This window comes from Myxocyprinus asiaticus, chromosome 16 (assembly GCF_019703515.2).
Source record: "Myxocyprinus asiaticus isolate MX2 ecotype Aquarium Trade chromosome 16, UBuf_Myxa_2, whole genome shotgun sequence".
NCBI lineage: Eukaryota > Metazoa > Chordata > Actinopteri > Cypriniformes > Catostomidae > Myxocyprinus > Myxocyprinus asiaticus.
Genome location: NC_059359.1, coordinates 25,914,724 through 25,927,608, shown reverse-complemented (window position 1 = coordinate 25,927,608; position 12,885 = coordinate 25,914,724). Strand labels below are relative to the sequence as shown.

General features: G+C 42.0%; 1 protein-coding gene across 1 annotated transcript in view; it reads left to right on the top strand.

Moving 5' to 3' along the window:
• The window catches only part of LOC127453547 (small conductance calcium-activated potassium channel protein 2-like), a 103,881-nt gene that overhangs the window by 67,274 nt on the left and 23,722 nt on the right, over window positions 1–12,885 (top strand). Inside the window, exon 6 of the mRNA XM_051719975.1 lies at window positions 6,960–7,101. Coding sequence (XP_051575935.1) covers window positions 6,960–7,101 — 142 coding nt within the window. The remainder of the gene's footprint in view (window positions 1–6,959; window positions 7,102–12,885) is intronic.

The following is a 12,885-nucleotide window of genomic DNA, read 5'->3' as shown; positions in this document are numbered from 1 at the left end:
GGAGAGATGTGTTTCTTGAAGAAACACTATATCATATTTCTTACGTTTAAGAAAAGAAATAACCTTTCTTCTTTTTATGGGGTGCCCCAACCCATTCACATTTGACATTTTGATATAGTAGAAAAAATAAATTGTTGTCAAAATCAAAATTATACAGACCACATTCCCCATTAGTGAAACAATCAAACCCCGAACTTCCCCCCGAACAAAACAAACTGAAAAAAGAAAAACGTGCGCATTAACCCCACGCACGACAGCGCCAACCAGCAACAATCCCTCTAAACTCAGAAGGTCCATGAACAGCCACGAGCCCCCACGACAACTTTGCCATTGGATTGCTCAATTTTGCTCTCACAAATTTGTGAGGCAAAATTACATAACAGAAAATACTTTGTAAAATAAACCCCAGCCAATAGGAAGAATGAACACAAAGAACGTGTAGATTCATTCACAGAACTGTCTCAAAGGTGTGATCTTCCACAAAACAAATTCCAGCTGATATAAAACCGTTCAGATTCCTCGGACAGACAAACGAATGTTCAGTGAGTCGGCTGTTATGAGTTCAGCGGATGACATAATCATTCCAATGTCCCGTAAAAATACTCAACAAAACAAACTCCAGCCAGCAGAAGGAATAAGCATGAAGTACGAACAGATTATTCCACAGTTGTTCCAAATTAGTGTTATTCAATAGAACAAGCTCCAGCTGCTAGGCGGAACCAATACAAAAAGTAACAAAACCGGCATCATGGTTCCCCGGATGGTCGAGTCAATTCACTCGGAGGCTGCATAAAAGTATATACCGTGACTTACACAATCTGTCAGCTTTATAAAAGACATCCTTTGTGTGAGCATGTAGATATTTTGCAGTCATCCGTAGTGTCCACTCTCAAACTGGCCGGGAACTTCAATGCAAAAGTAATCTTTCGTCAATGCAAAAGTTTCTTTAAGGAAAAGTGTTATTCACAAAACAAACTCCAGGCACTCGGCGGAGCCAACGCAAAAAGCGAAAAGAAACCAAAATGACGCCCAGCTTCCTCAAAAGCCAGAGTTAGTGCAGCAAGTTGATCCACTCACATGAGAAACACCCAATGGTTTACTCACCCATTGATTCAATAAAAGACATTGCCTGATTGGGACATGTAAATACTTTGCGACCGTCCTTCGTTTCTATTCTCAGTTTGGCCTGAAACATCAGAGCAAAAGTGATCTTTCACTGATGTAAGAGTTTCTTACATTCCTTGAACCGATCGTGTTTCTCTCTTGTCGAACACGCGAAATCCGGGAACAAGAAAATATTATGGTTCTTCCAAGAAAGATTCCCTTTACTCCTCGCCTGGCGCAACACAAGATCTTTATCGGATGATTTCAGAAATCTAGCCAGAATCGATCGGGGTCTATCTCCCTCAGCAAATCTGTGAGCTGGGACTCTGTGAGCTCGCTCGATTTCCAGCTTGTGGCCTGTTATGTCGAGCAGACTCGGGAAAAGCTCATCTAGGAATTACACCATATCTCTGCCCTCCTCATGCTCAGGAATTCCAACAATTCTAACGTTATTCCTGCAGCTTCTATTCTCAAGATCTTCAAGCTTTTCAAGGAGATGTTCCAAATCAACTTTGGTCGTGGGCGGATTAGCGGTTAATTCCCTCTCCGAAGATTCCAGACAATCGATTTGTCTCTCAACATCAGTCACTCTTGTAACCAACTCAGGATTTTATTTCCATCGCCGTAATCGATCAACGTATTACAGCGAGATCCTCCAAGTCAGCAAGAACCTTCGTCAGCATCACCGACATGTTGGACAACTGACGCTGGATCACCTCTCCCGCCACGCCATCCAAATCAAGTCCCCGGTCTGTAGGCCTGTCGGGCTTTCATTCTGAACACGTAAGTGTCTTTTAGTGTCTCCAGAGCCTGAGGATTTTGACTTCTTTGCCATGTTTTGCCTCAAAGAGCAAATGTGTAACTGGGTGAATCAAATTTCACCAGATTATAACATGAAAATAATAAAAAATTTAGCAAAGTGTGCAGAGCTCGTCGCTCACACGTCTGCTTCTTTCATGGTGTCACGTGACCCCCCCCCAAATTCAATACATTCTTGACCTGAGAGCAAAACTCCACACACTGGGACAATTAACACAGGATAATTTGCCCCAGGCTCAAACATGGCTACGTGAATTTACACCGGAAAATAAAGTTCTTGTATTACTCCCCACATCAATCTCTAAATTACTCACCAAGTGGCAAGGGCCCTTTGAGGTCACACAGCAAGTCGGGGAAATCGATTATGAGGTTAAACAAACGGATAGAGGCAGAGCATGAGCAGATTTACCACCTCAATCTCCTAAAACTGCGGTGAGTTTTTCTGGAGAGGGAGGAGCTTGGACTGGAGGTGAACTTAGAAGCCACCAATCGAGTCACCCTGGTCACTTGTGGAGACCACCTCTCACCATCACAAGTCACAGAGGTTTCCAGGTTGCAAGGAGAATTCTCCAATGTGTTGTCACCTCCCCCCAGTCATACAAATCTCATAGAGCACTATATCGAAATGACAGGGTAGTGGTACGCAGTCGTCCCTACCGATTACCCCAAGCACAAAAAAAAAGAAGTGATTCAGGAAGAATTGAAGGCCATGCCAGATATGGGGTTAATAGAAGAATCCCACTGTGACTGGGCCAGCCCGGTGGTGCTGGGTCCGAAGAGTGACATCTCATCCGGTTCTGTGTGGATTATAGAAAAGTCAATGCGGTGTCTAAATTTGATGCATACCCAGTGCCTCGGACTGATGAACTGCTTGATCGGTTAGGCGCGGCTTGCTTTTATTCAGCACTGGATTTAACAAAGGGATATTGGCAGAACTCCCATATCCCGTAAAAAGACGGCATTTTCCACACTGTTCAGATTACACCAATTTGTGATGCTTCCATTCGGTTTGTTCGGGGCCCCGGTTAAGTTTCAGCGGCTCATGGACCAAATCCTCAGTCTGCACGCTGCATATGCCGCTGCTTATCTGGATGATATCATTATTTACAGTAATGGCAGCGGCATCTGCAGCATCTGAGGGCTGTCCTGAGGTCATTGAGATGAGCAGGACTCACGTCAAACCCAAAGAAGTGCGCAATTGGGCAGGTGGAAGTACAGTATCTGGGCTTCCACTTGGTTCATGGGCAGGTGCAGCCCCAAATTGATAAAACTGCAGCTATTGCAGCCTGCCAGACACCTAAGTCCAAAAAGGAGTTGAGACAGTTCCTGGGGCTGTATTTGTGCATAATTATTCGACCATCACCAGCCTGCTGACTGATCTCACTAAAAAGGGGGCATCAGATCCGGTTCAGTGGATGGAGCTGTGTCAGTAGGCATTCACGCTGGTGAAAGCTGCACTTTGTGGCGGGCCGCTCTTGCATTCCCCTGACTTCTCTCTCCCTTTTTTGTTGTAGACAGACACTTCAGACAGGGAGTTGGAGGCTGTATTATCCCAAGCAGAGGAGGGGGAGGAGCGCCCTGTGCTGTACATTAGTTGGGAGCTCTCGATGCGAGAGACAAAGTGCAGCACGATAGAGGAGTGCCTGGCCATCAAATGGGTGGTCCTCACCCTCCGGTACTACCTGCTTGGGAGGGCCTTCACCCTCTTTTCGGACCACGCCCCGCTCCAATGGATCCATCGCATGAAGGATGCCAACACACGGATAACCCATTGGTGTCTGTCTCTCCAGCCTTTTAAGTTCGAGGTGGTCCAGAGGCGGAGGGCGCAGATGGCTGTGGCGGATTTCCTCTAGAAATGGTGGAGGAAGGGAGTAAGTCAAAGGCCGGATAGCTCCCCGGCCTGAGTCGTGCGATGGGGGTATGTAGTGATGTAGGCATGGCTGATCGACATCTGTGGAGAGCGAGGCCGGGGGAAGAAGAATGTTAAGTATTGACACCTGTGGGAAATTATCTCTAACAGCTGTTCTGTGTTTCAGTGAGAGCTGGAGGGGGATAAAAAGGGTGTCCAGACTGCCAGAGGAGAGAGAGAGACACATGATGCTGACTGTGTGTTATTAATTTTATGTTGTGCTGAAAAGCGATTTGTTGGTTGATGCTGAAAATTTTTAAAATAAAACTCACGTTGGATTGTTCACCTTGCTCCCGCTTCCTCCTCCAGAGAGAGTTAAAGAACCTTGTTACACTCTCCTACTCGAATAACCGAAATGAACCTGGTCCAAAACTCAATGGTTTGTCTGGTACCGTCAGACTCAGATGGGGTTGGAAACCTCTATTACACATGTAGAATAACCGTATAGTGATTTAGATATTTGAATACGTGCGCGTCTAACAGTTAACCAAATTCTGACTATCCGTGCACATCCCTATTAATCACGCATGAATTTGGTTCAGCCGTGTAAGATATTGCACACGTTTTTCACTGTAATAATTACAATAAAATTTTCCATAATTTTCTACTGTTTATTTGAAAAATCCAACCAAATCTGCCAAGCACCCTGTAGAGTGCATAAAGGTGAATGTATTCACATAACTAGTGTCATGCATTATTATTATTATTATTATTATTATTATTATCATCATCACTGGGCATGGGTGCCCATGGGCCTCTCAGTTCTTAATCCGTCCTTGCATGCGTCAGATGGACGCTTTTTGGAGTGTCTCACTTTGGTTGCGTCACATAATAAACACAGCGTTTTTAGGTCGCTGTGTCCAGTTGAATGCTGTTTGACACTTAGAAAAACACGTCTAGAGACCTCTTAATTCGAAAATTGCGCTCCGTCCAGTTGTGTTTGAACGCAAGAACATGTTCTCATATTTTACTGTCGCTTGTGTCAAGCAAGGTTGAGTGTGGATTGTTGTCTGTACTGCTGCGCATTGCCTAGACCAGCGTTTCCCAACCATGGTGCTGTCTGGTGAGATCAGGGGTATCGTGTGAAAAATCCTTCAAAAATTAAAAAAATCCAAAAATGCATATAAAACATCTTAAAAACCGGAATGTCATACATTTCTCAATAATAGCTAGTAATAATATTATTTCTGCCACTGCGTTTCTCTCGCTCATGCGCGGAGCACTCCGGAGCTCGAGTGCAAACAGGCAATGAGCCGAGGAAGTCTCTGCAAGCCAGTGAAGCGATAAACAATTGCTCCTGTTGTGTGACATTGGAGTGATTTATTTTTTTGTTTTTTTGCATCGTCACTTCCTCGTCCTCGCTCATATTACAGCTGCTTTGATAACAAAGGCAGAAATAGTGTATGTAATGCTTCCAGAACAGCTTTATGGTGAAGAGAAACATTTCAAACTACATCATCATCCTGTTAAACACATGATACATCTCTCATCTCCATCTGACCTGTACAGGTATTTTTTCTGCCTTGTGAATTAGTCATTTTAATAACTAGGCCTGTTTAACAATTTACATAAAATAAATACAATATTAATAATAATATACATGCATTATATGCAACATATCTTATCTATCTTTCTTATAAATATTATCTATTTTCAATAAACATAACTGATTTAGCAGCAAAGTCCCCTCTTTCAGGATTAATCTGTTAATTTTCTGTGCATTTTGTCAATTTTAAAGTGGAAATCATTACTTATTAAAATGATACCACCACTCTTAAAGGAATAGTTAACCCCAAAATGAAAACTGTTATCACTTAATCACCTTCATGTTTTTGCAAGCACATATGGCTTTCTTTCATCTGTGGAACTTAAACAGAGATGACAAACTGTTATTCTCAGTCACATTCACTTTCATTGTATGGAAAAAAAGATTAATGAAAGTGAATGGTGACTGGGACTAACATTCAGCCTAACATCTCCTTTTGTGTTCCACAGAAGAGAGACATTTCTATGGGCTTGGAACAACATATGGTCGAGTAATCATGATAGAATTTTTAGTTTTGGGTGAACTACCCTTTTAACGACCTGTAAAAGTATTGTCAAAGGTATTTGCCAAGAACAACAATATAAATATAAATATAAGTCAGCACATAATTGCATGTCTTGCTGGAAAAAAAACTGACTGAAGAGAAAGATCATAATGTAGGATGTATACCAAAAAATCATTCCATCTGAATAAAACTAGAGGTAAGAGTTGAGGTAGTCCCCTGTGAGATTTAGATGAGATTATTACATTTTGGATGTTTTAGTATTACGAGTTATATTAACCCACACAACACAACTGAATAAACACGTTAAATCGACAGCCCTAAAAAAATGTTTTGTTAGGTAACGTAAAAAATTTGCTTCATTAGGCAACATCTAAATGAACTTGTTTTCTTCAAGTCAAAAATGTTATTAAAACTGTCTAAATAAACCTGACAAATTATGTTACACCTACAAAAGTAATTTTTTATGGTTTACATCAAGTAGAAATAGATCCTCAAGGTAACAATTGCAGGTTACCACTTTTTAGTGTATGACCAGTACAGATCGATATGACCAGATCGCCTCAATCCAGGTGGCAGAGGATGAATCCCAGTTGCCTCCGCGTCTGAGACCATCAACCCTCCCTAGCAACTGGGCCAATTTGGTTGCTTAGGAGACCTGGCTGGAGTCAATCAGCACGCCCTGCGATTCGAACTAGCAAACTCCAGGGGTGGTAGCCAGCGTCTTTACCACTGAGCTACCCAGGCCCCTGAAAAATGGTTCTTGATAAGAAGAGGGTTTGTTGCTGAATCTAATGTACAGAAAAGAACGATATAAGAACCTTTATTTTTACGTTGCTTGAAATGCTTGGCATGATTTTAAATTGTTCGGTTTTCTAGAATTTGCAGCAAGAAGGTAGAAATTAAGGATTCAAGGGACATAAAAGAACTATTTGATGTGAAAACTAAAGTATAATTTTGATTTTCAATAATTTTGCTTATTTCACGTCCTGTTATTGCTCTATAGAGAGCATCTGTTCAAAGTTGCCTTCAAAAACACTCAGCAACTCTAGTAAGTGCTTCTCTCTGCTTTCTCTCAGGTACCATGATGCTCAGGATGTAACTAGTAATTTTTTGGGTGCCATGTGGTTAATCTCCATCACCTTCCTCTCCATTGGATATGGAGACATGGTGCCTCACACCTACTGTGGCAAGGGAGTGTGTCTGCTCACAGGAATTATGGTACACACACACACACACACACACATATCACAACACAGCCACGGTGGCAAAGGACAGTCTAAAGATGTCTACGTTTTTTACTTGTTATCTCATTCCTAGAATCCCAAACATACACACACTTTCACCAACCATGTGATGACACATGAACACACAATCATCCAGCGTTTTTGATTAATCCTCTTGTGTATTCTGGTATGGCACATTTGTTCAGCTTTGAGGCTGTTTTGGGCTTCCATTGTTCTGCTTGATTTCTTGACGATGGAGTTAGCTTATTGTAAGCCCCAGGTATTTCTTTGTATAATCTCTCACGGCAAGACTTTGTCTCTGTGCCTGAAGAAAGCTTGACAGGTGGTAAACACAAACTGTTTGAGTACCTGTTATTTATTTTAGTATTGAGTTTGCAGATGGTAAATATCTGTTAGGAGAGATCGCCTTCTCTTGCTTTTCTTTCCTCTCTCTGTTGTTCTGTATATTGGAGTGTTCGTTTTGCCTGTTCACATACTGTCAGCTTCTGTGCCTCTTCTGTGCCCCTAAATATCCACACACATCTACATCACAGATATTTTCAAACAAGCACGCTTGGTGTGACATTTAATGTGACTGTTCTTTTTCTGTTTAATTGTGAGAGCTATATTTTGCTTCCTCTTGTTTTTGAGATCATAATCGTAATCAGAATGAGCATTATTGCCAAGTGTTCTCACGTACACAAGGAATTTATAACAAGGTAAGAGTATAAATAGACATACAAATAATAGGACATATAACAGAATGGCGGATGTACATGTGCAAGTAGGGGTATGTACAGTTATTGAATTAAATATGTGAATTTACATGTGTACATGAGGTATGGATTTACATTATTGCACTATGGGGGAGTCCTGAGGCAGTTTAATTGTTCATGAGGAAAATGGCCTGAGGGTAAAAACTGTTCTTGTGCCTGGATGTCCTGGTGCTCAGTGCTCTGTAGCGCCGGCCAGAGGGCAACAGTTCAAAGAGGGAGTGGGCAGGGTGTGTGGGGTCCAGAGTGATTCTACCTGCACGTTTCCTCACACTGGACATGTACAGGTCTTGGAGGGTGGGCAGGGGGGCACCAATAATCCTCTTAGCAGTCCTGGCTGTCCGTTGTAGTTTCCTTCTCTCTGATTTGGTGGCTGAACCAAAACAGACAGTTACAGATGTACACAGGACAGACTTAATCTCTCTCGTTTACACACACATCAGTGTTGGATAAGTTACTTAAAAAATAATAATCCACTACATATTACTAATTATTTATTTAAAATTGTCATCAGATTACTTTATGAATTACTTTATTGAAAAAGTAATCACATTACTAATTACTTTTGAGCTACTTTCAAAAACACTTTTTCGCTCAACAGTTTCTAAATAATGTCTATATTTCTTTCTTGTTCATGATTACACACAAGTCATACACTCAGCACCTCACATTTCTCCTTCACAATGACTCGCTACAGGGCCATAATTCATATATTCTACATAAATAATATATTAGAAATAAGCATAACCCTATAATGTACTTAAAAGTCAGTAACTGCAATCTGATAACAAGAATTTAAAATGTAATGCATTACACTACCTTTTTAGATTAAAAGTAATTAGATTACAGTAACTAATTATATTGTAAATGGATTACACCCAACACTGACACACACAGACACACACACACATTTAGTCTAAATAAGGTCATACCCAAGACTTCTTTTGTTTTTATATAAAGCTTATAATTACTACAGCTTAATTTCTAACCCTGCTCCTAAAAGAAAACTTATATATAAAACTTATTAATACATTTTATGATTGATTTCCCAAATGAGGGTGTCCCTGAATGTCCCCAAACTATAGCTAAGTATGCACACACCCACACACACACATTATACAAGACAGCAGATAACACTGCTGTATGCTTACAGTCTTAATTGTTTGAAAGGGCAGCACATTTTTTAAACTGTGTTTCCTCCATTTTTGAATGTGAGCCACTGAAGAGATGAAAGGCTGCGGAGTAATGACAGAGGGTGAAAAACAGAGAGAGAGAGAGAGAGAGAGAGAGAGAGAGACTGAGTGTTGTATGTGATTTCTTTTACTGTTGAAAGTGATTGTAATGACTTTCTATAGGTGGAATTATGGGACTAGTTGCTATGACAACATTGAAGGCCAACTCTGTTAGAATGTACCACTGCCCTAAGGGAACAGGAGTGTTTGGGCAGGGCTTTCGTTTGCTAGTCACTTGGTGCTACTAGAGGATTTGGGGGTCTATGGAGCACCTGTCTGCAAATCTAGGTGTGGAATAAAGGATATTATAGGGGAGGCCAGGGCTAGCTGTCATACTTTTACTCCAATGAATATTTCTCAGGGTATTTTTTTTTTTTTTTGAAAGTCAATTTCTGCATAAACACAAACCTTTAAGCCTTGTCTATCAAAAAGCTATGGAACATTTCCACCGGAAGAAAGATACAGTTGATTGAATACAGCAAAACAACTATGTAATGTATTAGGTAAAATCATTGTTTTGGCCAAGAAATGCTGTAGTAATTAAATTGTATAAATGTATTACATCTAAAAACAAAAGCATTTGTCAACTTGACGCAATAAAAATGTGATCCCCTTACTTATTTATGAAAAATGTCCGTGTCCTGAAAACACAGATTTAATACATACTGTAGTTGACTCTTACCTGAATGTATGCTAGTGTTGTTTATTTGTGTGCACTTGTTTACCTAACAGCTATAGCACATGATGACATATATTATGAGCATACTGGAATTTGAGTTTTGGAAGATTATTCTAATTTCAAAGGATTTTAAATTGTGCTGTCAATCGAATAAAATTTTTAATCAAATTAATTACATGATGTGCTGATTTATTAATCGAAAAGGCCCCCAAATGAAGACAATTACTATATAATAATTAAAATAATTATAAATATAATGTATAGCAGTGGTTCTCAACCAGGGGGTTGGGACCCACTAGGGGGCCTCAGCACACTTCCAGGGGTGCCTCAAGATCAATTAAAATTATTTAAAATATGATAGATTATTATAATTTTTATATAATTATTATAATTCAACTTACTGAAAATTCTAAACATTTAATAACTCCCTTCAACAGCTTGCTTTTTCTGAAGAATATACAGTTCTAGACATTTCTGGAATCATAATAGATATATCTTATAATATAAATATCTAATAGCCTAGATGGGCGGCCTTTGAATATTTTCTCAGACAATGGGGGGCCTTGGAGTCAAAAAGGTTGCGAACCACTGATGTATAGGTCCTAACAAATATTATAATTCAGATAATTCAAATACATTTTATTATTTACATATATTGTGGCAGCAGACATGTATTTAGACAATACAAAAAGTGTCTTTAAAAGTCAAAATATTGTTTGAATTATTTGCATATCATTCAACATAACTTCTACTAGCCTACTTCTTGTCTGCACTATTTTTAATTGTTGGTCTATGACTCTATGTACTCATGCGTCAGATGGACGCTTTTGGAACGTCTCACTTTGGTTGCGTTGCGTCTCACTAGTTTCCAGTATCTGTAGTCATAAACACTGTGTTTTTAGGATGCTGTATCAAGTTAAACGTTAGTTTGAAACTTTGAAAAACGTACCTCGAGACCTCTGCTTCTGTTGTGGTTGATCTAGCTGTCTTTGAGCGCAAGAGAGCATCATCTGTAGAGTACTGTGCTGCGTGGTCACGTTGGTTTGACAAAGCTTGTTGCCTGTATTGCTTGAGTTGCACGGACTGCCTCCTACTGCCACAGATTCGCAAAAACATCAAGGTGGTACATCAAAGGGATAGTTCACCCAAAAATTCTCTCATCATTTACTCACCCTCATACCATCCCAGATGTGTATGACTTTCTTCTGCTGAATACAAAAAAAGATTTTTAGAAGAATATCTCAGCTCTGTAGGTCCTTACAATGTAAGTGAATGGTGGCCAACATTTTTAAGCCCCAAAAATCATATAAAGGAAATGTCATGGTTACTTGCGTAACCTCCGTTCCCTGATGGAGGGAACGAGACATTGTGTCGATGTAGTGACACTAGGGGTCACTCTTGGGAGCCCGAGACACCTCTGGTCTTTGATAAAAGGCCAATGAAAATTGGCGAGTGGTGTTTGCATGCCACTCCCCCGGACATATGTGTATAAAAGGAGCTGGTATGCAACCACTCATTCAGGTTTTATGCTGAGGTGCCGAGACAAGGTCCGGCCATTTCAGCGGGTAGTTCAGCGTTGTGGCAGGAGGGACACAACATCTCGTTCCCTCCATCAGGGAATGGAGGTTACGCAAGTAACCATGATGTTCCCTATCTGTCACTCACTCGACATTGTGTCAATGTAGTGACACTAGGGGTCCCTATACAAAACGCCGCAACTGGCTGAACTGTGTTACGTGAACTGGCGGTGTGTGGTGGGCAGACCACTGTGTGCCTCGTAGCCAGCACACCAGGTCGACACGTAAGCTCCCCCAACATAGTTATGAGTGTCGAACGGCCCTTTGGGGTCAAGTCGACTACCCAAAAGATAGAGACAGGCTAACCCAGTCGTGGCCTCTTTTCCCCTTCTCTTTTTCCACTCCCTAAAAAAGAAGGGGGATTATCCGACTGGGCTGCCAGGTCTATCCCAAGGGGAGGACACCGCAGAGACCACACCTCGCCAAAAGGGGGGGGGATATTTAAGTTGAAAAATACGTCACATGGTCTTTCCGACCATGTGGATAGTCTTCAAGGTAGATCCTACCCAATGGGGGAGGAGTTACTACAAACATGGAGACTGGGGCAGAGGGGCTCTGCCCAAGGAAGACACAGTTTGCCAACAGGGAAACGAATTAGCGGAAGATATATATCGTATGGGGTTAGCCTTACAGGGAACCACCACATGCGGAGCACCTACCCCAGAACAGGACTCTTAGTTAGCACGTGTACTAGGCCAGCAGCGAGTCTCTCTGAAAACTCGACTGCCACAGGGCTCAGAGGAAGTCAACCAGGGAACAAAGTTTGTGAACACTACTGGGAATTAATGGCGCACGTCTTCAGCTCAAAAGGAGGTGGAAGGCGCTATGTGCAAGCGATACACCCGGCCGGCTATCCCGAGCTTATCCGCTTGTATTGCGTGCCACTACCTGGGACGAAACCGGTTCCACCCGGAGGTTGTAGAACCTTGCAAATGTGTTGGGTGTTGCCCAGCCTCCTGCTCTGCAAATGTCTGTTAGAGAGGCACCCCTGGCCAGGGCCCAGGAGGCCGCTACACCCCTGGTAGAATGGGCTCATAGCCCTACCGGGGGCGGCATGTCCTGGGCATGATATGCCATTGTTATGGCATCAATGAGCCAGTGGGCGATCCTCTGCTTGGAGACAGCACTTCCTTTCCGCTGTGCACCAAAGCAGACAAAGAGCTGCTCAGAGATCCTAAAGCTCTGCGTGCGATCCAAATAGATGCGTAAAGTGCACACCGGACACAGCAATGACAGGGCTAGGTCTGCCTCCTCATGGGGCAGCGCTTGCAGGTTCACCACCTGGTCCCTAAAAGGGGTCGTGGTAACCTTGGGCACATAGCCCGGTCGGGGTCTCAGGATCACGTGAGAGTAGCCCGGACTGAACTCCAGGCACGTTTCGCTGACAGAGAACGCTTGCAGGTCTCCTACCCTCTTGATGGAAATAGGCGCAGTCAGGAGGGCAGTCTTCAAGGAGAGTGCCTTAAGCTCAGCTGACTGCAAAGGCTCAAAGGGGGCTCTCTGTAGACCCTGAAAGAA